At 35.9% G+C, this 27,469-nt stretch overlaps 2 protein-coding genes across 2 annotated transcripts; both read left to right on the top strand.

The window, feature by feature from the left end:
- Window positions 1-1,847: 1,847 nt before the first annotated feature.
- On the top strand, window positions 1,848-10,953 carry taldo1 (transaldolase 1). Its single transcript, XM_014995859.2, has 8 exons — window positions 1,848-2,051; window positions 5,297-5,420; window positions 5,565-5,672; window positions 6,428-6,559; window positions 9,201-9,376; window positions 9,612-9,809; window positions 10,244-10,389; window positions 10,463-10,953. The coding sequence occupies exons 1-8, from the start codon at window positions 1,952-1,954 to the stop codon at window positions 10,493-10,495; spliced, it is 1,017 nt and encodes a 338-aa protein (XP_014851345.1). The 5' UTR covers window positions 1,848-1,951; the 3' UTR covers window positions 10,496-10,953.
- An 82-nt stretch (window positions 10,954-11,035) lies between these two features.
- On the top strand, window positions 11,036-26,138 carry LOC106923027 (uncharacterized). Its single transcript, XM_014995858.2, has 15 exons — window positions 11,036-11,282; window positions 13,391-13,548; window positions 13,819-14,009; window positions 14,268-14,372; window positions 14,810-14,948; window positions 15,766-15,916; window positions 17,583-17,715; window positions 20,099-20,251; window positions 20,601-20,638; window positions 20,747-20,776; window positions 20,890-21,056; window positions 22,220-22,689; window positions 22,851-22,950; window positions 24,394-24,727; window positions 25,479-26,138. The coding sequence occupies exons 2-15, from the start codon at window positions 13,417-13,419 to the stop codon at window positions 25,559-25,561; spliced, it is 2,226 nt and encodes a 741-aa protein (XP_014851344.2). The 5' UTR covers window positions 11,036-11,282; window positions 13,391-13,416; the 3' UTR covers window positions 25,562-26,138.
- Window positions 26,139-27,469: the final 1,331 nt, after the last annotated feature.

Genomic DNA, 27,469 nt, shown 5'->3' with positions numbered 1-27,469 from the left:
GTAATGATAATATATTTTTTTCATTTTTGTACTTTACAATGAGATCAGCTTGTAAAAGCTACAAAGCTATAAGTACCAAACTTAGAAGAGCATTTCATCTTAAGCTGGAAAAGGTTGCCCCTGATTGGATTGTTTCTTGCATCTGTTATTAAATTCCTCAAATTATTCTGTAAGAAGTAAAATATAGGTTGGAAGGCATTTTGTCAATATTGCTATAGAAAAGTGCAAATCTTCAGAATATGAATGCATCCAAAATGCATTGTATTTCATAAGAATATTTAGACATTAGACAAGTTCTCCCTTTTCTGTTTGTTTTGTCTCCAGGGAATATTGGCCTCCTCTAGGCATGTAGCAAAAGAATGTCTCATGACAACAACCTATGCTGTTGTTTATGCTTCTAACATAGATGTAAAATCCCAAAGGAGACCTTGGCATAGTTCAATTAGTTGGCCTAATTTCTAACTCAACAGTAGTACGAGATATATGACAATTTACAAATTCACTTGCTACTTGACTTTAGCAGATGTTGCTTAGTTGGATTTATTAACAAAATGTATTATTTAAGTGCAATTTGAACGTGGGAAATCATATTTTTGTGACAAGTTATTCAATCAGATTTGGTAAATTTGTTAGAGCACAAGCACATTTGCTGAAAGGCAAATGTGCCTTTCGGCGGGGATGACTGCAGGGTGGTAACACCCTGAGATTATGAGATAATAAACTACTAACGGTTTTTTGGATACATTGGATATCAAAGTTGTGAAAATGAAAGCATGACATAATTAAGATTTAATAGAAATGAGGTCACTCCGTTATAATATTCAACATCCAGTCCATTTTTTCTTCAGTTGAAGCGTTTCTACTTTGAAGCCCTACTTCCCTGTCCACATGTCAAAATGTCCTAAGGCTAAATCTTGAACCCTGCACTGCCCTCTAGTGTCCCTTACTAGTAAAATACTGCAAGAGCATCTGACAGATGCCTTTTTACTTTTACTTGAGTCATTTCTTGAATTCTTACTTTTCACTTTTACGTGAGTAAAAATATCTGGAAGTAGTGCAACTTTTACTTGAGTGCAATTTTTGGGTACAACTCTGATAAATAGAATCTAATGGCCATACTATCAGTCCAGGGGAAGACTGCTGACTTGTCCAAAAGATCGTCAGTTACATAGAGTGAAAACGTGTACCCAATACCATCCATTCATTCAGTATGATTACCCGTTTGGCCGCAGGATTTCGCGGTGAGAGAGGCGCGGTCGTTAGTGCGTTAATTAAAGTATATTATATTAATTTGCTAATTAAATTAACTGAAGACATGTTTATATGGCTGTTTTGAAAATTGCATTATATTTAATAAAAATCATATAGTCATAAGCTGCACAAAAGCACTGAAAAATATTACTTTTATTTCTTGCTAAAAAATTACTTTGCTGATTTCCAAATGAATCTAAAATTCCAGAGTTGAATAATAAATTTTAATATGGTTTACTACGGAGCTAGATGCTAAATAGGTAAATAATATAATTGAAAAATTATTCATTTCCAGTAGTTCGATTCAACAAATTAAATTTAATATGCACACAGAATACTTGTCTCTTTAGTCACTTTCAGGACGGCTTATTTACTGAAAAAACGAATTTTGGGTTTATAAACAAAATTAACAATTGTAAACGCTTTAGTTAAGATTTTGATTGTATTCTCACCCTTACGTATAAACCCAATTTAGTAATTTCTACTTGAATGTTTTTTAGCGTGGTGGGGAAATTATTATTAGGATCTATTTGAAATCCTTCACAAGTTTTCCCACTGTTCCTCGCTTCTTCCCAGTGGTTTCTGGCTGCGCGCTCCCGATGACTTCTTCCTCTTGCGCGGCGCGCTCTCGCCTCCCTGACATTCCGAATAGCTCTCACGTGCTTTCTGTGTATAAAAGGGGTCCCAGTCTGCGCTCATCATGTCTAGCGGTTCACCAGACAAACGCAGAAAGATGGAGTCGGCCCTCAACCAGCTGAAGAAGCTCACCGTGGTGGTGGCTGACACGGGAGACTTTAACGGTAAACATTTTAGTCCACTGCGAGTTCCTGTTAGCTCATTAGCATGCTAACTGGTTTAGCAGGAAGAATCCAGGTTTTAATGTAACTGACCGCCAGGTCGATATCAGCAGTGGGTGTGTTTCTAATATATCTGGCTTTATCTGTGCTTAATCGTATAGAGTAATGTTAGTCTAAACCTAACAATTAAATATTTTTTACGAGTCTTTCCATTAATTTTGAGCACTTTGTAACTAAACACTGACAGCCTCATAATCCCATTATTTCTTATTAACGTTATCCCACCATCTCAGTTAGCATTAGCCGCTAACTACGCTAGCTGTTGTTGCGTATAAACATTTTGCATAAAAAGTAATGCTTTTCAACGTTAAAACGGAGTCTTTTATGTTGCTTTCAGTCGCTTACACAAACTATATGACATTAAAATTGACCCCAAACATTTAGCATTATGATGGTCAAACATTTAGCATTATGATGGTAGAAATATGCTGACAACGCCAAACTACTATGTACTTATCGACATGCAACAGGAGGTTGTATACATTTCTTCTTTTTCATCCTTTGTACCGGTTATCTGTCATACCACCACGGGCAAGGTTGTTTTACTCAATAGGTCAGAATGAGGAACGGTTTGCTGTAATACTGTGTTGCAAACCACTCAGTTCCTTGTGCATAGCCTGCAGACTCAGGATGACATGACAGAACTGGTTTGTGGAGTCTAGAAAGCAGATTGCTACTGAAATCACTGAGCAGTAGTGAACTTCATACATGAACTCTTTTGCTGCTCACGATTTTTTAAATTCAGCTTTTGACTAATTTTAGTTGATTTCAATTTTAATAGTAATGTGGAACGTTAATTAGAAATTGTGTGTGTGTGTGTGTGATGGCAACATTTCCAGTTAAGTTGTATGGTAATACAAATTATCTGTAGGAGGTATTAAAGAGCTTCTATATGATGGCAAGGTACGTTATCACTTAGAAAGTTAAAACGGCACAAAATAAAGTTGGCCTGTCACAATAAGTAATTTGGTTGGACTATAAATGGTCCAAGAAGTTATTCTGGTAAATGTTGTTTCTAGACCATTTTCAAGTAATATAATGATTCTGGCATAATAATACAAGAACAAAGTCTCCAAGATCAATACACTTTAAATTCTAATCAACATTTAACACTGCGACTGGAAGGCAGTTCCAAAGTATCCCAGATAAATAAACAAAATAGAAACATAGAATGAATCATATTTGTCTCTGTAAACAAAATTGTCCTTCAAAAAAACTAATTGAAACTGAAGACTGTTTTTATCCAGTTTTTGGTAGAAAGGGAGAGGAAAAAAGAGAACTATACATCCAAGTAGAAATTATTGAGCTTGTTTTAATTTATCATGCCGCTTATCAATTTCAGTCAACCAGTTTACAGTTAAAACTTGTGGCAAAATTCATAAGATTGATTATTCTCAACAACTTTTTTTACATATTAAGATGGAGGAGTCAACAAAAGATCTTCAACTGAGTATCTGCCTTTTTAGAAGTTGGAATTACTGTCAATTCAGTCTATTAAAATTGTTTCTCATTTCCAACAGAAATATGACATTGATTGGGCTAATTAATAATTGCTCATATCTCAGATCAGTTGATTTGTGGTACTTAAAAATAAATACCACAGATTTTATTCAACAGAATAAAAGGTTATTACTGTTATTGGGTAAATTAAACAGTTTTTCACATTAGGCATAACTTAATAGAAATTTAAATGGACATATGGACAGTTATGTTCTTGTTAGGTTTACTTTATCAACATCTCCAAACTGTAAACCACAATGGGAAATTGAAAACATTTTTAAGGGGTTATCACTAAATGGAGTAAAATCAGCAGCTACATATTTAGTGATTGTAACATGATGAAGATAAAGGTACATGCACCCTTTTGACAGAAATTCCTAAATGTGATAACTTTCATTTTAAATATAACTTAAAGTAATAGTTTTTTTTTTTTTTGTTTTTTTTTTTGGCACAAAGTTTTTAATTTCTAGAAAAGTTTAACAATAGGCAATTAAAAAGGGTGACATGTTTATAATTGACCTTCTGAATGCAAATCACTGTTTCATTGCTGTTGGACTACAAATATCAAAGTTTGAGAAATTCACGCGTTATGGAATTTGACCATTTGCTTTCCTGTCGTCAAACACTGCTTCATTGCAATTAAAAATTCTTTTACACATCAGTAATGTCTTAAGATGCAGTTTTGTCTGAATTGCATTGGCTACTGCTGAAAGGAGTGTCACTGATAAAACAACGGCCAGAAGCAGTTTTTCAGGATTTCCACTGGTTGTTTGATTTGTGTAATCTAGGTTTTGTTTAGATGTTGTAAGAGGTCTGTACTTGGCTGTTGCAAGCTCAGACATGTTTACATTAACAGCATGTCTGTTCACTATAGAGTACCACTAATCACTTATCAATACGTGGGAAAAAAAGAAAAAAAAAAACGACTATTGTGCTAAGTCTGAAGGTAAACTGAAAGGGCTGAGAAACCACGTGAAATCCAGTTACTCGATGTAAAAACAACTATAGTATAGTTTTGGTTTTTTTTTCTTTCCCTCAGATAAAATGTGACATTTACTGCATAATTTGAGCCAAAAACCTTATTTCTGAATAATAACTAGTGGATAGATCATGTGCCATTATTTTGGCACAGCTTGTCCAAAAGCACTAACATGTTGAAAGATTCCCACTGTCCTCCCCCCGTGTTGAAAGAGGTGGCAGCATACCAGCTACTGAACAGAGGCTGGCTTTGTTCTGAAGCTGAAGAGCTTGAAAGATAATTTGGACTTCAGTGGAAAACCTAGTTTCCTGCATATTTTAGGATAAACTATATACTATTTTCTAGTGGTGCGGACATGTAATGTTACATTATCTCATAAAAGTTTTCTTTATTGGATAAGTCATTTGTGATTACCTTTTTGCTCCTTTTTTGTTTTTGTAAACAAAACACAGAACTACTGAGAATAGAGCGGGGAGAAACACTCGTACACTAGATGGCAGCACTTCTTACTGACTTCAGCTTTTATGTTTCAGTTGTCAGGCTTGAACGTTCTCTCATCTTGCATGCATTTTTAATAAAGCAGAAGTTTAATCTGTGGTGTTTTGAAACATACAAACAGTTCCTCACTCTTCTATGTTTTCATGATTTTGCCTCTGTTAAAATCTAATTCGGGTTTCATGAGACTGATCTGTGTTTTCTGTCTTTGCAGCCATTGATGAGTATAAACCTCAGGATGCAACCACTAACCCATCTCTGATCCTGGCTGCTGCTAAGATGCCAGCCTACCAGCACCTTGTGGATCAGGCCATTAAATATGGCATTGCCAATGGAGGGTAAGAATTGGTTCTCTGATGTAAGAAAAGCCAAATGTAATGATTAAGTGTCTCTTTAGTCTTCCATATAGAGTTGTCTAAGCGTTAACTAATTGTTCCATCCACTGTAACTCTGACATAAATTAAAGTTTCTCTGTTTTGCAGAACTGAAGAGGAGCAGGTAGCAAACACCATGGACAAGCTGTTTGTGAGTTTCGGACTGGAGATCCTGAAAAAGGTTCCAGGCAGAGTCTCTACGGAGGTGGATGCCAGGTGGGTGCAGACACCAACCTTTGCAGTGTAGAAGCAGGGCTGCTCAACTAAAGGAAAATAAGGATTATTTTGTTGTGCATAAAGACACAAATATTTGTTTGCTAAATGCTGCTGATACCATGTGCACGCGGCTCATTAAAGCGCTTTTTTATTTCATGCCTTTGCAGTTTTAGTCATTTCATGTTTGACATTTTTCTGATCCGAAGTTTCATACAGTGTGTGTCAGTTCACACCACATTTTTAAAGAGCTGACTTTTCAAAACAGGACTGCATAACACATGTAGGTTCAGGCATCAAAATGAACAAAATCTTGCATCAGTCTGGAAACATTGCAAAATAAAAACATGAAATTTACAAAAATCATTTTATTTTTTCAAGATTGTAAAATAAATTGAACAGCACCATAAAGTAGATGAAATATCGGCACCATTAAATATGTCAAGTCTTTTTAATTGAACAAATTTTATTTTTTATTCTTTTATTTTTAAGTTGACACTTTTGGATTGTGATTTTTTTTTAAATTATTTTACTTTTTAATCATATAAACCTGCTAGAATATACTTGGATCAAAATTGTTTCATGCAGTAAAATCGAAGATGCAAGCTAATATGAAAAATGTGGTTTTTGATAAATAAGAATGGGGAAAGTCAAACTTGTGACATAAGGCATAGTATGAAACATGCGTATGACATGTTTGTAAAACATATAATATACGTACAAATCATCGCTTTTGGCCTTTTCCTTCCTTTGTACAGATTGTCTTTTGATAAAGAAGAGATGGTGGCAAAAGCTTTGAAGCTCATTGCTCTTTATGAAGAGGCAGGCATCAGCAAGGACCGCGTTCTCATCAAGCTGTCCTCCACATGGGAGGGAATCCAGGCTGGAAAGTGAGTATGGAGGTTTTAAGTATGTCCATCTGCTCTTAATTATGCTTTAATATACAGAAGTCTGGTTCTTTATATCTAATACAATCTATGTCTAATTTTAAAATTAGATTAAGTCTAATTTTAAAATCAGACTTAAAATTAGATTTATGGCATTCATTTTTATGCCAGTCATTTTTTTTTTTAAGGGTAATTGCATTCAAACGGCTCCTTGATTAAAGCTTACCGTCTAAAATCTGGTTTTCACTTTAAGTTGTTCTTTGTGTGTAGCTTGAGGATTATGGATCTTGATGCACCGTATCTTATCGGTGTGCAAGATTCATTTGAGCTGAGCAGTCCAGCAAACACTTCCTACATAATTATTAGTTCCCGTTCCTTAATCAGTGATCATGATGATTAAAGGGTTCCTTGTAAAATTCACTTGACCACAGCAATCTTTGCCTCGCTGAAGCATACTAATTACTCTAACAGTAAAATTATTGCCTCTTAAACTGTCACAATGAAGACCCAAGATTAACTGTGCAAGATTCGTAGTTTGAAAAAAATGTTGACCTGCAGATTTTGGAGGGAGGTGGGGATAATTTTGTTTAATGCCTTTATTTTAACAATTGACATGAAAAGTTTGTGGGTTTAATCTAGTCCAAATTATTGATTACTGAAGTGAATCTGTAAATAATAAACTATTATAATTAACCTTGCTGCCCTGATTCGGTGAGGTCAGGCAGAAAGATGTTTGTTGAATTTTATTTTAAATCTCAGGGTGTAAAAACTAAAACATTGAGGCTGCTGTGCAAAAGTATTTACCTCTTTTCACTTTTTGTCCAGTTACAAACACAAACTTAAACACACTTGAAGTTTTAAAGTGTGAATAAATACATGATCTTTGATTGGCAATTAGCAATAATGTTTCACTGCTTTATCTCTAGGTGCTTTTTATACCTAGAGGGTAAAATCTTTCCCCAAAGCTTAAACTGTTAACTTTGACAGAGTATCTGAGAACTGCAGTTTCTAGTTTCCTAATGTCATAAAGTCTGGACTTTGACTGGGCCATTCTAACATGCATAATTGAACCATTGGCTGTATGTTTCTCTGTATTTAGAATATGATCCCCACAGCATGTTGCTGCCTCTCAGTGTATCACAGAGCCGATGCCGTGTTCATAGTGAGTCAAGATTAGTTTTCCTCCACACACAGTGTTCAGAATATTATTTTTTTCCGCCACATTTTCTGTTTTTTTTTTTTTTTTCCTTTTTTCCCCATATCCTTTGGTAAACTTCAGATGGACCTCTCATGGCTTCTTTTCTGCACATCCACTCTTTCATAAGGTCAAGATTTCATAAGATTTGTAGAGTGAATGACTAACCGTTGTCCTGGTGACAGATTTTCCCACCTGCTCTGTGGATCTTTGCCATGGGGGTTTTGACTGCTTCCCTTATTGCTTTTCTTGACTAGCCTGTAAGTTTAGGTGGACCACAGTATTAGGTAGGTTTGCAGTTGTGCAAACCTACCAGACTTAAAAATCAGTCAGACATCTGACTCAGTCAGATGTCTGACTGAATCATACACAGATGTCCAAAACATCAGATAATGTTTTTATAACTTATTCTTAGTTTCCCATCCAGAGTCTATCTGGTGTATCTCTTCACCAAATTATGCTGTTTGTTCACGAATGTTTTAACAAATTTATGAAACTTTCACAGAATAATAGATTAAATTTACCTAACTGGCAAATAGACATTTACCAATTAGGTTGCTTCTGAAGGCAAATGGCTTTCCTGGAATTTATTTTGTTGAATACAAATGCACGTCGCACTTCTCAAATTTTATAAAAGAAAAAAAGGCAATTTTAAAAACTTTCTCACACTATGTCACATTACAACAAACTTCTACAATCCTGTGCATATACAATGACGGCAATGACTTGAAGTGAGATTTTGTATGGCACTGTATATAATCTTGGTTTTGGTGTAATGAAACTAACGGACTCGAGAAAGAGATGCGTTAGTCAAAATTTTCATGCAAATTTGTGTCTGACAAATGCGACATGTCTTTGCTTCAGAAAGGGGAAGAGTGCATCACTTCTGCCCTGTTAGATGTTGAGAAAAATGCAGAGAATTCTAGTTTTTATTCCTATAAATTAGTCCCTCTTTGTTTCTGGTGTCAAAGACGGACACAGGTTCTTGACCTTTAGGGCCTGGACTAAAGAAGGAAGATTCCTTCCTAATTGACTCTCTTTAGAAGGTCATTCTCACGACACATTCACAAACCACTGCAAACAACCTTAGGCATGTTTTTGTTTTGTCTTCTTGTTCAACCTTAAAATTTATGGCCCCAGCTTGCGTGCAGATAAACCTGCATAATGTCTGGGAAACGGTGCCTCAGTGCTGTGACATTAATGTACTGTTGGGATATTTACAGATAAAACTGTGATTTTTTTTTTTTTTTTTTTTACTGGTTGCATATCAGTGAATCTGCAATGGGGAGAGAAAGCAAAACCGCGTTTGATTCCGGAAACTGAATCAGTCATAGTTAGAACCTGGGTTCCCTTGATTGTCCATATTCTCAAGTTCTTGTCTTTTTAAAAGTGTTGGTAGGAAAACTCTTGAAATATTCTTGATGTCTTTTGTTATTCATATGTTTTTAGGGAGCTTGAGGAGAAACATGGCGTCCACTGCAACATGACGCTGCTGTTCTCCTTTGCTCAGGCCGTTGCCTGTGCGGAGGCAAAGGTGACTCTCATCTCACCCTTCGTTGGACGCATTCTCGACTGGCATAAGGAGAACACAGACCGCAAAAGCTTCGAGCCACATGAAGACCCAGGTAATGATGGCTGTTCTCAATCATATTTACACTTATAGTTTCAGCCTTAAGCACTATAGCTAAAATCAGTAGGTAACTCATTAAACTGAAGGAGGGTGCACTAGTTTTATGGCAGTTTTATGGCAACTATAAATGTCAATAACAAAGTAGCTCTAGCTTAGTTGCCAGTGCTTTTTGTAATTGTATGGATTTTAACCTTAAGCATGTTTTTGTTTTCTCTTCTTGTTCATTTTAGGTGTGATCAGTGTGACCAAGATTTACAACTACTACAAGAAGTTTGGCTACAGCACTGTGGTGATGGGGGCCTCGTTCAGAAACACGGGGGAAGTGAAGGCGCTGGCTGGTTGTGACCTGCTCACCATCTCCCCTGGACTGCTGGCAGAACTCAGCCAGGATCACAGTGCTGTCACTGCAATGCTCACTGTGGAGAAATGTAAGACTTTTCTAAATAATTTTGGTTAATGTCGCAATCTAATTTTGTTCAGTATAAATTCAAATTGAAATCAATTTCAAAGATGAACAAAGTTAATCCTGACCCAAGTCATGTGTAGATGCAAGACTATAAAATCCTGAAATGCCTTAATTGTCTGTACTGTGTATAGAAAGTGTTTATACTCCATTCAACAAACAGCTTGAAAATTGATAAATTGAAGAAAAACCTGTTGCCAAATAAATTAAGATAACTTTAAGTATTGGATACAGTTTCAACTAAAATGGATCTCCATACATAATTTGATCTGTGGGACGAATGAGGTTTTATTTAAATCAACTAGAGGACATCAACGAGGTGCTAGCTTGTGAACCTGTCAATCTTTGGTGTTTATGCATTCACATTATCTTTTTTTTTTTTTTTTTTTTTTTTTGCAGCTAAGGCATGTGATCTGGAAAAGATCCACCTAGATGAGAAAGCTTTCCGCTGGGAGCACAACGAGGATCGCATGGCTGTGGAGAAACTGTCTGACGGCATCCGCAAGTTTGCTGCTGATGCCATCAAGCTGGAGGCTATGATCAAAGTAAGAATAATTTTTTAATGTAAAGTCATGCACAAATGATTCCTAAGGGGTTATAATGAAATTGTTATTACAGGAGAAAATGCTCAGTGTGAAAAACGGCCAGTAATGGAAGGATCTGGAGTGTCCAGCTGCAGTCGATGAGGTACAGGGTCCAGAGAGGATCCCCTCTTTGTCCAGATGCCCAGGAGAAGTTCCAAGTGCCGGAGGAGCCTCCTCTACCCTCTGCTCCAACTCCAGGGACCAATCTCCTTAAACGCCTCTCCTCTCTGAGGGTGGGACTGCTTTCTGACCAAATATAAATGATTACTTCAATGGGCGTTGGATGTAATAAAATGGCTTAATTTTCATCTGAAATTTGCCCTGAAAGGTGATTTTTAATTTAAGAAACAAATGTCTTAGACTTGGATTATTTCATTACTTGAAGGGACAGTAGAAACTTTTCAACCGTGCAAGAACAAAATGTTTTTTATCAACTCTCATATTTGCTCTAAACAATGTATGAAAGATAATTGTATCGTTATTTCTGCAAATAATAATGATAAAGCTCACTCTTGATGAAAATAATTTGTTTCTGTCTTGATGTTCTTGTGGTTTTTGTTGTGACACCGTGCGTTCAGCACCACTGGGTTGAAGTATCTTAATGCAGACTGTGACGATAAAAATATGCAGAGCATTTTGAACAGAGTACAGGATCCAGCTCTTGTTCGCTAAGCCTTCTTCTTGACATGCAACTATTGTACATCCTCGTCACCAAGCCCTGGTCCAGCCTGTTTAACTCCATTCTCTGCCCAAATTTTAGCTAAGCAACACCTTTCTTTTCAAGACACCACGGAAAGGCTCCTTCATTTTAAACACAAACAGGACTTGAAGAAAACGGAGGCCTGTAGCTGAAGGTAAATGGATCAATTTGATGTTTTTAAGTTTATTGTAATTTGAAAATTCAAGATTAACTTGATTTGATGGTAATGAAACTACCATCAAACATAAAGCTGAGCTGTATTGATAAGACTTGATGGTATCTGTACAATAAAATGTTCATGACATTAAGACTTGGGTAGCTATTGGTTAAAGAGGGGGAAATGTTCCTTTGTCAAACTTCTTAAGGTAATTTTCATACTGGAACAATGGAGCAATGCGAACAGAAAGTAAAGCAACTCAGTGAAGGGTGACAGGTTAGCAATGAAAGAAGTGAAGGTGTCGAGTTCTGAGGAGTACAATTATTCAAACTACCGTAGTTTGTCCAAAGTCTTCTGTTTAAAAACAAAATTTTAAGACTCATAACAAGAATTTATTGACTGCTAAGAAACTTGTCACCTGAACCTCTAGGATGAAAGCGACCTTTCAACAAAACCTCAACCATCTAAAACCCTATTTATAAGAAAAACTATGAATAAAAAGCATCTAATTTATGTTCTTGTATAATATGAAGTTTTATTGGTGTATTGGACCAAAATTCTGTTTTATTAATATACAATTTGGGACTATACCATCAAACATTTCTCCATTTGGGGGTAGAGGTATTTATAAGATTAAGATGTGACTATCTTCCTTATATAAAACAAAGAAAAATCTGTGATATATTTTTTACCTATAATAATTAAGATAATGATAAAATGGACTTAATGCCTCCCAAAATTTATGGTAGGTGTTAAAGTACAGAGATAAGAGCTGTATATTTACCCTGAAAATGAGTAAATGTTTATCAAACTAAACCAACAGGATTTGGAAAAGTTTTCACTACTAATTTATTTACTTATTTCATGTCTTTGAATTTTAAATACTATCTTAAAGTGTTTAAGATCTGCTTAAACAAAACTGTCTACACTGAGTATTGTAACAAATGGTTTATGGATTGGCACATTGTGTATTTTTTATGAAATTTCAAACTCTCTGCTTTATATGTTCAGATTTATTTTAGTGGTGAGGTGTGGAGAATGTAATTGAAATAATTATGAAACAGTTACAACAATATAAAGAACACTTTTAATGTGGTTGACTTCAGCTTTCAGAAAAATGTCAAATTTCCAACCTTTCTCTTCTTTAGAATCAAGAACCAATAGTAGCAGTTCTGCTAAAACAGTTGTTTGGAACTAAGAGATTAGTTTTAAGGCTGAGTTGATATGTTAGTATGTTCTGGTTTTAAAATGGAAAAAAGGCAAATAGTACTACTTTAAAACAGTGCCACAGGTTTGATAGACAGAACCACATTTCCAGAGATCGACTCTTGAACTGGTCAAGTCTGACACCACAGCAGTGTGAATTAAATTCTGTTTATTTATATTGCACCAATTCACTACAAATATCTCAAGAAAAATTCTCAGTTCATACAGACAGATTCAAATCCCAGTTATCAAACAATGCAGTCAAATTCAGCTTTTTGTTTCTTTTTTTTCCTGTTAATTTACATTGCCGCGTTCCTTGATGGTTGTGCAGGAGGCTCCACTTCTTCTGATTCTGTGTTTGACTCAGATTCAAAGATGTACGATTGTAGAACAGTGCATCTGTTTGCAACCATTTTCACGTATATGAATGAATGCTTTAAAAATGTAATAAACATGTTTTGTTTATTGCATTCATAACATTTAGACATACAGCTTGTTTAAAATAAATCATAATATGTCCCTTTTAACATTTTTTCTCTAACCATGTCCCACATTATTCATAAAAACCATGTAAGCTTTGATGTGGCACACATCAAACACTCTGGATTGCACATCGTGGTCATCTTAGTGAGAGCAGTGGAGGTCATTCCTCTCAGCCTTTGTCATTGCTCTCAGCCTAATCACAACAGCTCCCATTACCTCTTTCATTTTCCTGAAGATCCAGTAACAGCCTAATTCACTCCGTCTTCTCACAGACATCAAACAGCAGTTTGTTTTAGATGGACTCTTTATCCTAGATATAAGCTTACAATGCCTTCATGTTTTTGTAATACCCGGGTTGTAAGGCTATTATCCATCGTTTGTTGTTGAAAAGTAAACTGTATGTTGCTGTCCTTCAGACTCCATGTCTCACTGAGGAGTTGAGATGCTGCACAGACTCAAACTGGGTGTCCTGCTGCAGTGGCTGATTCTATTCCTGTTGAGCCCGGCCTACGAAGCCTCGTCCCTGGGCCTCACAGTGCATGTTGTGCCTCTGGAGGAGAATGGAGGGAAAACGGTGGGCAAAATATTCCTCTCTTCTAAAAGGACCTTTATAGGCACTGATATTAATGATTTATGATTTATGTCAATATGCTAAAATTAAAGTTTTATGCCAAAATATGTCATTTATGCTGTACTTTTGTTTTCATATAAGCTGTATTTTAATTTGCTTTCCAGAAAGGAAAGTATTCTTGTAAATGCATTTCTCAATTTAAGTCTATTAAGAAAGTTAATCTGAAAAAAAACAAAACTATGCACTATAATTTTGTCCCTTTTCCTCTTGCAGGTTCGGGCTCATTTTAGCGTCATCACTCCCTCTCCTTGTCCTGACTTGCTAGCAGTCTGTGCAGCAAGAGAGGACTGTCAGGCCCACCGCACCGCCTTACCTTTCAGCTACACCAAACCCAGCCCCGCGTGGTGTGTCCGCCAGTGGCAGAAAACCTTACCTAGCAATTACAATACCTTTCTCAAATTAGGGTATGAAATCTCAATTGTTCACTCCCAAATTGTAAACATGAAAAATTAGGACATGCAAAATGTTTCCTATATTCTTCAAAATGTATAATACTGAAAATACACATAGAATTTGAACTTGTTAGTTTTTTTTTTTAGTTTCCACTTTTTAAGGCACTTAAAAAGTGTAATTCCAGATGAGTTTTTATCTAACTGTCCAAGTAATGTGAAGTAAAAAAAAGTAAAATACTTTTTCTATGTCTCTTTTATTATTTCCTTTAGATTCCAGACAGAGTTCTACGTCTCGATAAAAGCAGACCCAAAGATTCGGGCAAATAATGGAAAACTCAACAGGCCTCCTTTTGTGGCTCTCCCTCCTCCACTGAGGTAACACACTCATCTGCTACTAACAACTTCTTCACAGTGACCAAAATTTACTGTAAGCTACATTAAATTAAGCTCTATACGGCTCAACATTTTATGGGACCAGAAAAAGCCCACACGTCAAAGGTTTATTAAAGCCTTAAAGTTCTCAGTCATTCATCTACATTGGAATGCTGCCACTAAAGTTGAAAACACCTGTTTCAAATTTTGAAGCTGTTTACTTCATCACCGTCATTGGACCTCTGTGGCTAAAACTCACGTTAAAAGCAAAGTTAGGCCTAAATGTTACCAAATGGCTTTGTTATAATTTTTAAAGTCTGAATCTATATCTAAATTAATCTTTCTGCTGCCTGAACGTTCTCAACAATTGATCTGCTTAGAGACTGAATCATTACTTGTTGCTGACACTGCTTTTATTACGACTGTGCTGTTTGGATCAGGGCCAGTGTCAACTGTCCCGCTGACTTCCATATCTCAACAAAGGACCTGGACGGGGACAATGTCCGGTGCCGCTTTGCTCGTGCCGACACTGGAGAGTGCCGGGACTGTTTTCCTCACAATTTCCTGGAACTGGATGAGGTGAATCTTCTGGGTTTCATAAACTGAAAAATGTTTATCATATTTTCAAGTAGGATATGGTCTTCACCAGTTCTAAAATTGTTCAACGCTAGATCATCATCATCATCAATATGAAAAACACTAAAGGGACACAATTAGCAGTTTCTAGGTGTGGAGCCTATATCTGTGTTTTCAAACAATACCAGGACAGAAAGACATTAACACTGACCTTAGAGAAGCTAAAGATGGTTACTCATAATGTGAAAGGGCAATCTCAAAAAATATAAAGACTCGTATATGTGTCCATGGACCTTAGAGGGTTTTAAATAACTATGTTTTCCCCATTATTCTAGTAAGTTGCAGCTCTTTGGTTACATATCCTGTTGCTAAATGTTCATTCTCACCTTCCAACCAATCAGATCATCGACTGCGTAGCTCCAAGTGACTGTTTTCACAGACTAAATTGAGAAGTCCTCACCACATTTTCTCTGTGTTCATTTCTTCATCTCACTGCTTAGCTGAGTTGTGTAAAAGTTTTTAGGAAGAAACACGTTAAGAAATCATGAAGCACCAGCTGCCTGCAAAAGCACATTTTTCTCATGTGACAATTAAATATTTGTGCAGTAAAATAAGGTTCTGATTCCACATTTAGTTCTTTTAGTTGATACCTAAACATCTTTGCGTGATCTATAAGATTTTGAAAGAATTCAAGTAACCTGTTTGTGGATTTTTATGTTGTAAACTTCTAACCTGACTTTCTACAGAAAGTTTGTCTTGTTCATCAATACTCTGTCATACTCTACAAACTGCTTGGTGAAACTTTTTTTTTGTTTAACAGGCGAGCTGCACTCTGACGTTCACTGGAAAAGCAGCCGCAGGACAATACTTCATCTACTTGATGGCAGAGGACCTGATTCCCTCGCCTCCAACGAGACAGATTTTATACAATTCTCCCCTCAGCTCTGTTCCTGTGCACCTCTCTCTCACTGGTGAGTCTGTTCCTGGTGCAGCAGCTATATAACAAAAACAAAGTACATCCTCGTTCAGCTCCAGTTACACTTCAGGTAAAAACATCTGATCCTCAGTATTGAACAATCCTCCCATTACCAACTACGAATTATAGAAAACTACGTCATAAAAATGTTCTGAATCGTTAGGAAAATGCTCTTATGTTTCTTCCCGTATGGACAAAAGAAATGCTGTTTTAAAGTCACCAATTCTGTCTTTCCACCCCGGCATGGTGTCAGGGCAGTGTACTGAATGTTCCAGAATGGCACAAAGGAAAAATCTTTCTCCTTAATAGGCATGTGGCGGTTTCACCTTAAGCTTTTTAATTTCTTCTGAAGCAGGAAGGGCGGGGTTACTTTTCATTCTACTTTTTAATTTCTGCTTAGCCTTCTTGAGGTAATGATGACAGAATTATGTTTTGTGCTTCTGATAATGTATTTTCATAACTACACATTTAGTAGAAATGTATTAGTAGTTAAATTTGTCCTGAGGCCTGACGAGAAGGTGACTGCCATGGTTCATTTTCTTTTTTGATATTTTAGTACCAATTATCCCTGAATCAAGTTGGAACTGACAAAGGTTAAATTATTTACTCTGTGTTTAACACCAATCATACCTCGAGTTTTGCTTCAACTGAATATTTTTTATGATTAAACGAATTAAGTTAGTGTAAAAAAAGAATATAATAAGCATAATACTTTTGTGCCAGCACATTTTTGCAGCAGTCATCTGTGTGCTTCACAATGAAGAAAATCATTGAGAATAATAATGTACATTAAATATATTGATCAGTGTTACAGTAATTATTAATCAAAGGCATCTCTAAGCATGTGGGTTTTTTAGCCTTGATTTGGAGGAACTCAGTGTTTCAGCTGTTTTGCAGTTTTCTAGAAGTTTGTTCCAGATTAGTGGTGCACAAAAACTGAATGCTGCTTTTCCATGTTTGGAGAAAAATGCTTTTATATATCTTCCAAGATTAATTAAATTTGTTCTTCTCTATTTGAAGGTCTAAATGAGTGTGGTAAAAGAAAAAAGAGAGAAAAAGAAACACTCATATTTACGGATTCTCTTCTCTGTCCTGCTGTGTCTCATCTTTCTTTCTTTCACTCTTTCTTTCTTTGCTTCTTCAATCAGAGCCTTGATCTCAGTAATCAACAATGGACAGATTCCTTGACTCTTTATGCATTCAGATGCATTTCCTCTTATGTCCACCTTTTGTGGTCACCTGTGATACTATCTGAGTAAAAAAAACTAATATTTGCAAACATAACTATATTGCAAAGATTAATTTTTTACTCCAGGAATACCAACAAATCTATTTCAGCATATCTTTAAATAAACAACAAATAATTTCTTTTGTTAATGCCTGATGTTAATCTTATCACATATCAAAGGTATGAATTTTGCAGGAAAAATGAAGCATCATTCAAAAATTTGTAAGGGTTTCACCAACTATATCTTTGTCTGCATCAGTTTCTTAGATAAAAAGTTGGCTGATAATGAATGTGATAAAATTTAAAAAGGAGGAATATTACCAGGATAGCTTATTTTTAGATCTTTCTTTTTAAAGTAGATCACTGTTTGTTGTAATTTAATGCTGAAATTGCAATATTTGAAGTTTTTTAATACATCTCTGCTGTCCCTCAGTGGAGGAGTCGGCTTCAGGCTGCAGTTCTAACCCCCTGGCCCTTGATGGGACCCCAGAGAGAGACTCTGTGCAGTTCGTCCTTCCGCTTCAGGAGGTGAAATTCAATGCTAACTACAAGTCGGACCTGGAGAGGTGCGTCATCAAAAGCCTTTAATATTTCTTCCCGTAAAAGTGTTTAGGGCGTGGTGTTGTTTACTTAAGATAATGGGAGCTTACCCAACAGCAGAAAAATATACTTTGTTGTTTTATTGTCACTGAAAAACATGTAGAAATTGTACATTATTTAACCTGAAAATTCCTACTGTTGAAGTATTTAAAACTGATCCAGTCTTTTTTAAAAAGTTTGTTTTTTATAAGATCTCAACTGTACAGCAAAAAAAATGAACAGCCCTGAATGTTTAATTAATGTTTCACTAAATGTTAATGGATGCACACTCCTTCATACATACTGTGTCTGTGGATTTTTACAAAAAGTGTTTCCTTATCTTGTTTAGAGCTAAAGAACTCCCCATATTTTACCTTTAGAGTTCTCACATTGTGATTCTCAGAAACCTGTTGAATCAAAATACCTGACGTGGCTTTCTTTGTTGTGTTGCATATTTGGGGCTCAGTCGTTACAGAAATAATACTCTTGAACTTACTGTGCCTCAGCTGAATTACATACAGGTGCTGGTCATAAAATTAGAATATTGTGATAAAGTTCATTATTTTCCATAATGTCATGATAAAAATTAAATTGTCATATATTTTAGATTCATTGCACACCAACTGAAATATTTCAGGTCTTTTATTGTTTTAATTTTGATGATTTTGGCAAACAGCTCATGAAAACCCAAAATCCCTGTCTCAAAAAATTAGAATATTATGAAAAGGTTCTCTGAACGAGCAATAAAAATAATCATCTGAATCAACAAAGTAACTCTAAACACCTGAAAAAGATTCCTGAGGCCTTTAAAAACTCCCAGCCTGGTTCATTACTCAAAACCGCAATCATGGGTCAGACTGCTGACCTGACTGCTGTCCAGAAGGCCATCACTGACATCCTCAAGCAAGAGGGTGAGAAACGGAAAGAAATTTCTGAACAAATCGGCTGTTTGCAGAGTGTTATATCAAGGCACCTCAGTGGGAAGTCAGTAGGAAGGAAAAAGTGTGGCAGAAAACGCTGCACAACGAGAAGAGGTGACCGGACCCTGAGGAAGATTGTGGAGAAGGGCCGATTCCAGACCTTGGGGGAAGCAGTGGACTGAGTCTGGAGTAGAAACATCCAGAGCCACCGTGCACAGGCGTGTGCAGGAAATGGGCTACAGGTGCCGCATTCCCCAGGTCAAAGGTCAAGCCACTTTTGAACCAGAAACAGCGGCAGAAGCGCCTGACCTGGGCTACAGAGAAGCAGCACTTTGGACCACTGTTGTTCAGTGGTCCAAAGTACTTTTTTCGGATGAAAGCAAACTTTGCATGTCATTCGGAAATCAAAGTGCCAGACTCTGGAGGAAGACTGGGGAGAAGGAAATGCCAAAATGCCAGAAGTCCAGTGTCAAGTACCCACAGTCAGTGATGGTCTGGGTGCCATGTCAGCTGCTGGTGTTGGTCCACTGGGTTTTATCAAGGGCAGGATCAATGCAGCAGCTATCAGAAGATTTTGGAGCACTTCATGCTTCCATCTGCTGAAAAGTTTTATGGAGATGAAAATTTAATTTGGTCTGGAATCGGCCCTTCTCCACAATCTTCCTCAGGGTCCGGTCACCTCTTCTCGTTGTGCAGCGTTTTCTGCCACACTTTTTCCTTCCTACTGACTTCCCACTGAGGTGCCTTGATATAACACTCTGCAAACAGCCGATTCGTTCAGAAATTTCTTTCTGTTTCTCACCCTCTTGCTTGAGGATGTCAGTGATGGCCTTCTGGACAGCAGTCAGGTCAGCAGTCTGACCCATGACTGCGGTTTTGAGTAATGAACCAGGCTGGGAGTTTTTAAAGGCCTCAGGAATCTTTTTCAGGTGTTTAGAGTTACTTTGTTGATTCAGATGATTATTTTTATTGCTCGTTCAGAGAACCTTTTCATAATATTCTAATTTTTTGAGACAGGGATTTTGGGTTTTCATGAGCTGTTTGCCAAAATCATCAAAATTAAAACAATAAAAGACCTGAAATATTTCAGTTGGTGTGCAATGAATCTAAAATATATGACAATTTAATTTTTATCATGACATTATGGAAAATAATGAACTTTATCACAATATTCTAATTTTATGACCAGCACCTGTATGTCCATATAGACACTGAGTTTATCTTTAAATTACAACTACTATTTATAATGTTGAGCTTTTTATTTTAATATTTTGAATATAAAACTTTGCATAAAACTCTGCATTGGGTGAATAACACCAACTGATTAACTCATGTTGTCGTTGCCACTTCAAAGCTTATAATAAAAAGGCAACTGGTTTGATAGAGTTTTGCTAGAAGCCCAGGGAACATTTTGTAAACTTGTGGGAACGTCGTTTTTGTTCTCTTGCAGTGTTTTGGAGATAGCGGTGGTCGGCCCCCCTGACCTGTACAGAGTTGGCTTTGTATCCATCAGCAACCTGGCGAAACTAACTATGGCCTGGATCCGCTCTGAAAACAACCTGACCCAGCTTTTGCCTGTCTGCTTTGTTGCAAACACCAAGAGGTTTGTTATTAACATGTGAAACCCTCAATTTGAACAGTGTTTGATACTGTAAATTTTGCTATCCTTTTACAGGTTTGTTAAGTTGATAGAAATTATTTTCTTGCTACAAAGTTGAACCAAAGCTGTAAAAGTTTGGTATTTATTTGTAGTATTTTTTTTCTTGATGTCATGTCCTTCATGCTAAATTCCTGTTGCCCTTTCCACACAGATATTTATATTTTCTAAAAAAATATTTCTTATGTACAATTGTTATGGAAATCATTTTACTCTAGTGGTACATTTAGCCAAATATAGACCAAAATATTTGCAGACTGTAAAATGGTCTGATCTGTTCTTCTTGTCTTTCCAGTTTTCAGTCAGGGCTGCGATGTGTGTGGCTGTACCAAAGTAAGACTCATACAAGAATAATGATGGTTATCAGTTTCAGTAAGCCTCTCCTGCATGGTTTCATTTATACAGAATACTAAAATGGGTTTGTTTGTTTGATTGTTCCAGGGGAAATAAGGACTCTGCCTGATGGAACTGGTTAAGTTACTGTAACACTTTGTTAAATTCCAGTGTTGTGTGTGAGATGAATGTTAATTGTGTCTGTGACAATGTTAAACTAATGAACAATCTGCTGATGGTATTCCTTATAGAGCTCAGGTGTAATCAGACAGAGATGTCTCTGCTGCTCCCGGTCACCTCCCTCACCAACGTGGACCTGGATGAATTACAGCTCAACAGCCCCACCTGTCCTGTCACCCACAACAGCACACACTTGACTGCGCACATACCATTAGGTGGCTGCGGGACAAAGGCTGTGGTAAAATGTCTTTTTCCTTGTTGTATATTTTCAAAACCTTTCCAAATAACAAACATCAAGGCTCATTTTTGCTTTAAATGTACACATTAGCAGAGTAGGCTCATAGAGTCTTACACTGACCGAAGTTGGCATACAGACAGCCTGAAACACTAAAAATAAATATTAAATTTACATATAAGTATATTATTTAATTCATAGGGTTTTAAAAATTTTTTACAATTCGGGTTCCTTGAAGTTAAGTTAGGGAGAGTTTTGAAACTCGTTCAAAATAAAGCAATGAGCACTCAAAATATTTTTATTGAACAACCAGAAACTATGTAAAAAGGTATTTTTTCTTTTTATTTAGATTTGATTGATTATGCATATTAGCTAAAAGGAAGAAAATAAATACTTGGCTTAAAGATTTGGGTAACACTTTATTTGAAGGGGGTTGAATAAGACTGACATGACACTTTCAGAAACATGACATAACATCTGTCATGAACATGAATAAGCCTTCATGAATATTTATGACTGTTGTCATAAAGCGTCATTCGGTAAATTATGACACTTTTAATACAAAGTTGACATTATTCAAAATGTCTTTATTATGACAACTTGACATTAACCAAGAAATCATTACTGTTTAAACTTTACCTTTAATAACATAAAGTTACCTAATTTTTAAAGTGCAATCAGTAATACTTTTATAACAAATTTATATCAGTAATGATTTCTTGGTTAATGTCAAGTTGTCATAATAAAGACATTTTGAATAATGTCAACTTTGTATTAAAAGTGTCATAATTTACCGAATGACGCTTTATGACAACAGTCATAAATATTCATGAAGGCTTTTTCATGTTCACGACGTGTTTATGACAGTGTAATGTCAGTCTTATTCACCCCCTTCACAAATAAAGTGTTACCAAGATTTGTTTTCAGACCTAATATACATTTGGGTTTGTAGTGTAAAGTTCAAATGTGGAAAATTCAAAAGACAAATGACAAAATGTGCATGTGTTTGTACATTAAAAGACAACAGACTATTTATAATATATGAAAAGTAAAATATTTGGAAACAACAGAGATATGCAATACCAGCAGAAACTTTTTGTCACGTCACTTCAGATACTAACATTTTCAGCACCAATAAAATGTTATCCTATGTTGTTTGTTTTCAGCACTCTGGTACAGAATTGGTTTATACCAACACCTTGAAAAGCGTGCATCACACCATGATCAGCCGCCGGCCCTCGCTCATCCTCCCTCTGGCTTGCCGGATCCCAGGAGCCCAGGTCAAAGGGCCGCAGTATGCCGTCGGCATGCCAACAGAGAGGGAAACGTTTGGCGAGGTTATGGTCTGGTTAGAGTTTCACCTTCCAGGACAAGGGCCTATGGCACGACTCACATCCACTCCCAGGTTTCGTTCCAATTTCTTATCATCTCGAAGATTTCGTCGGGATACAGGTTCAGAAAGCAGCACCTCCAATAGCAGCACTCAAACTGGTCTCCATGTTGAGGAGAAGGTGAAGCAGTTGGACCTGTATGTGATGTCTAACTGCAGTGTTGATCGAGCTGAGATGATAGTGACAGAGTGTATGGAATCTGAGACGGAGGACTTTACAGACAGCCATCCTATCATGGAGAAAGGGTAATATGTTTTATTATTCAGTTTGTACAGTGTCCTTGATTGTTTTTATTATTATTACCCTTATTATTTACATCCCACTGAAATTTGACAGATACTGAATGATATATCCTAAGTAGAAGGAAACTTTAAAACAGATCATTTGGTTTCAATTTCTGTATCAGGTGCATGATGTCCAACAACACACTGGAGATTATTACAGAACAAAAAACTTTCAAGATTTACCGTCTGGATATAAACACAATGGCAATCTCTGGAACAAAGGTCTGGAATCCCACTTAACATTTATGTCACACCTTATGCTTTTTTTCTGCCCATTTCAAGTCTTTAAGTTTTTCTTTTTCATTTTTATTTTATCTTAATGATTTAATTGATTTGATGATTTAATTCACATCATCACAGTTAGATGATGTGAATTAAATACTGGTTAGTCCATCACTTTGGATTAAACTGGAACATTTCTGTGGCTTTAGAGTGCAGTTAATTACTTTACAAACCTCAATGAATTTTATTTGAAGTTTTATGTCACAGACCAACATGAAGCACTTGATAATTGGGAAATGAGTGGAAAAAGGACAAATGGTTTTCTTTTTTTTTTTTTTTTTTTTTTTTTTTTACAAACAGAAAGTGACAATGTGCTCTCTTTACTCTGATTTCCCAAAATCAAACCCAGTGCAGCCAAGTTCTTTAAGATGTATCTAATAATTAGAGAATAAAAATATCACTAAGACCAAGAAACTTAAAGAATTTCCCAAATTTTGAGCATGAAGCTGCTGCTTATTTGATTATAGAAATATATCTTATTCTGTGATAAACTGGCGACCTGTCCAGGGTGAACCCCGCCTCTCGCCCGGAACGTTAGCTGGAGATAGGCACCAGCAACCCTCCTGACCCAACTAAGGGACAAGGGTGTAAAGAAAATGGAAGGATGGATGAAATATATCTTATTTTTGTTAATTTGGGTGTACCAGATTAGAATAACAAGAAAAGAAATGATACTATACAATAAGGACAAATTTAAAACATAAGAAATAGTGTAGTTACCATCTGACAACAGAAAGAGTAAAAGAAAACAGCAAACACTGAACTGTCCATTGAAGTACTTAATCAGAGTAGCAGAAACCCAGAGCTCTGTTGACCAGACAGAAATATTAGCCCCCCTGATGAAAACATGGAAAACTCTTTATTTCCATAAAATTTACCATAATAAAATCTCCTCTCACTTGTAATCTTTTAAAAAGAACAAACACAAAATCTCCACAAGGTTTGATCAGTGTACTTTATTGATGTGCAGAACTTTAATGAGAAAAATTTAAACACAAGTAAAAGAAAGAAGCTATAAGAAGACAGCCACAGCAAAAATCTGGAAAAAACTGAGCTTTGGAACGTTTTTTTTTCTTTGCAAAGTTTTACATTTCTAGACATGTAAAGCTGGCATCTTAAGTTCGATAAAGTATTGACTCAGAGGGACTAAATATAAATGCATACTTTTGTTATACTTATTGGTAAAAATTCAAAAGTCTGTATGTCCTTTTCTTTACACTGCATATTTCGGCTGTGCTTGGTGTTGGTCTACCAGATAAAATCCTAGCTAAATGTATTAATGCATGTAGTTTGCTTTCATGTCTGAATTTACTATGTTATGTTCTAAAATACACATTTTTTCTATTTGATCTTATTATTAACTGCAGCTTTTTGTACTTCCAGATGTATATTGAATGCAAAATCAACCTGTGCATTGCCACCATGCCCTCTGACACATGCCCTGATCTGTGTAGCAACTCAAGCAGTTCTAGCATGCTGATTGACAGCGTGTTCACTAGCACATACTCAATCCGCTCTGGGCCTGTGAGTCTCATGGTAGCTGATTTTATGAACAGAAATACCACTGCAACCAATCCTCCTCCAAGTAATGCTCCCTCAGCTACTGGACCAAACCCCTCCCAAACAGCTATGCCAGGAAGTACTCCACCAGCTTCTCAAATTCCCAATGTAACCAGTACAAACCCAAATACAAATACAAATACTACTGCATCTCAAGGTAAGAGATCAGCTTCAATGCTTCACTTCAACTTCAGTTGATTAATAGTAGACAATTTATGCAATATTTGTCATATTAGTGTCTCACACTTACAAATTACTACAAAAAATTGGAAGCTATTGCATTTTTCTAACATTGCTGTCCCAGTTTAAATAACCTACAGTTGTACCAAAATAAGTTAATACCCCTGGCAGACCCTGTTCTAAATTAATCTTTTTATTTTACCAACATTTATTCTGATTGGAAGTAAAATTACTTTTCTTGATTGACCCAGCCAGAGTTCCATCTTGAATTAGATAGTGGATAGGGGAAAGATAGTTAATTAATTGTGGGAGTTAAAGAATAAGGTGATGAGCTTCTAAACTGAAAGCTCATTGTCAAATTACCAGACTGCCATGTGGCTGCCAAAAATTTAGATCACAGTCTAAAACTACAACAAAGATCCTTGGGCTGTGGTCTTTAGCCCCACCCAGTCTTGTTGAGCACTGACCTTGTTCATAATTTTTTAGACAAAATGTAAACATTTTTGTAATATCTACAATAAGCTGGAGGGGGAAAAACATATATTTAATTACTTTTTGAGAGATCCCTGTCTTGTTTCCTATCAGAAACAATATTTTCAAGCAACTGAGTCAGAATAATTTCAAAGGAAAATCAACAGGGGTATGGATAGTATTGTGTTTAGTTACCATTTAGATTTATAACATAAATCTAACGCTGTATCCAACTCCTGTCATTTTTCCATGTGTAGCTCCAGATGTGGCCACATCCAGGACAACTGGTGTGATCCTAATGACTATCGCCATGTTCCTCCAAATGGCCATCCTTCAATGAAAAAGCTGCTGGACAAAGACTTGTCAGACAACGGAGCACAGCATGTTTTTGTTATGTAACTTTGCAGGATAAAAGAAATTGTTCCAGATTAACCTGACAATAGAGGCATAGCCAATCTAATGCACATTGCTGCACTATTTAGTTATTCATCTTTCCCTATCTCTATCTTTAAAGTGAAATGTAAAATGCTTCTTTTGTTATTTCACTTACTTCACAAAATTTGTTAAGCTTATCTGATAGAAACACATTGTTCATCAGATAAATTCCAATATAACACTGGCAATATAAAGAAAGCCAAATAATTACCTAAAGTCAAATGAACTATGTTTTCAGTTGAGCAGATAAAAACATTTTGTTCTTCATCATCTCTCCTGTGATTTTTTCCCCCAACATATTTTACAAATGTCATCATTATGTTTTAAAGACAATTTGGTTTCCAGTTTTTGTCTTACACATTATACTGAAAATGTGCATACCTGCTCACTTTCCGTGAAAACAATTATTTTTCTTATATTATAAATCATTTTATGTTATTGCTATATGCTGTTGATAATAAATACTTCTACAAACACTGAAATACATTAATGTTGACTTTTGTTACAAAGCTGTTGTAGCATGAATGAAAAATAAAATGCTACAATGAATGCAAAGTTGAATGCACTGATACTTAGGCAAATGCTTTTTTTTAATTAAAAGCAACTTAAAATGATGAAATCATAATTTTAACATATTTTGTAATGCATTACTTCCATATTATTTTATACAGTGTTGTGAAAAAGTGTCTTTTTACAGATTTATTTTGTTTTGTCACAAAAGTTTCAGATTATTGACCTTAATAAATGCAAGTAAAGTCTGCAGTGCACTAGATGTAGTTCTGGGTACTTTGTGGACAAAGATAACCCTACTAAATGAAAAAAGCAGTTCGAAATAATTATTGTTTACCTTATAATTGTGTCATATTGCAATTGGAATTAAGACTTGAATTTTGCTAGGCCATTCTAATTCAAGTTTTACTTAAGTTTAAGGCATGTTCATTATTCATCAATTAAACAAAAACAGACTGGACAAAAACACGATCAGTGTGAGAATTCCAAGGCCAGAATCCCTGCTGACAAAAAAAGGTCTGTCTCATTTTTATCAAAAAAGAAAATACCTCTTAATGAGAAAATAAAGGTCTGTCTTATCTCGTTAGTCTATTCTGTAGACTAACGAGACAAAAATATTACTTTTTGGAACATGTGCATGCTGTTACACCTGATCTAATAAAACATGCAGCATTTCTGAAAGGGAATTACCATCACAAAAATTTCATGGAGCACTTCCAGCAACTAGCCCTTCTGCATTAACCATCAATGCACTTTTGGGGTATAAAGTTGGCCACTATTTGGAAGATTCACTACTGCTCAATATTTTGTCAATTCGTGGGTCATGGCTCTCTCTGTGTAGTTTGCTGGAGTCCCAAAGCCATATATAAATTTCTAATCCTTTTTAGACTCATAGATGTCAATGTCTTTGGTTCTTATCAGTCAAATTTCTTTAGATCATTGGATTTCCAATCTTTATGTTGTAAGATATAGTATAGTGTAGTTGGGGATTTCTGAAATCAGACCAGATTACTATTCTATTACTACCAGAAATCAGGTCTGGATCTGTCTAGTGGAACTGGACTTGGGAACATGTTCCTATAGATTATGTTTTCCCCCTTAATAAGATAAATCATAATTTGAAAACTATATTATGAATTTATCTTGACTTTAATATTAAAAAGTGTTTGGTTCAAAACAAGCAACAAACCTGTAACAAAGACTTTTTCAGTGTGCTGTATGTTTTAGAAATTTTCTATTGTCTTGATTTCATCTTCTCTTTTCGCACAAAATGCTGCTAAATAATGTTTTTTACATCAACTCA

This window comes from Poecilia mexicana, unplaced genomic scaffold (genome assembly GCF_051168715.1).
Source record: "Poecilia mexicana isolate PSO_F unplaced genomic scaffold, ASM5116871v1 scaffold_3, whole genome shotgun sequence".
Taxonomy (NCBI): Eukaryota; Metazoa; Chordata; class Actinopteri; order Cyprinodontiformes; family Poeciliidae; genus Poecilia; species Poecilia mexicana.
Note: the sequence above shows the minus strand (reverse complement) of the source record. Positions and strands in the feature narration are given on the sequence as shown.

What these genes read in the sequence shown, in the direction of transcription:
- LOC106923027 (XM_014995858.2), top strand. Translation starts at nt 13,417, where the DNA reads ATGCTGCACAGACTCAAACTGGGTGTCCTGCTGCAGTGGCTGATTCTA. An exon ending in ATGTGTGTGGCTGTACCAAA is followed by an intron (nt 20,639 to 20,746) that starts GTAAGACTCATA and finishes TGATTGTTCCAG; the next exon opens with GGGAAATAAGGACTCTGCCT. An exon ending in TGGCAATCTCTGGAACAAAG is followed by an intron (nt 22,951 to 24,393) that starts GTCTGGAATCCC and finishes TTGTACTTCCAG; the next exon opens with ATGTATATTGAATGCAAAAT.
- taldo1 (XM_014995859.2), top strand. Translation starts at nt 1,952, where the DNA reads ATGTCTAGCGGTTCACCAGACAAACGCAGAAAGATGGAGTCGGCCCTC. An exon ending in TGACACGGGAGACTTTAACG is followed by an intron (nt 2,052 to 5,296) that starts GTAAACATTTTA and finishes CTGTCTTTGCAG; the next exon opens with CCATTGATGAGTATAAACCT. An exon ending in GAGGGAATCCAGGCTGGAAA is followed by an intron (nt 6,560 to 9,200) that starts GTGAGTATGGAG and finishes ATATGTTTTTAG; the next exon opens with GGAGCTTGAGGAGAAACATG.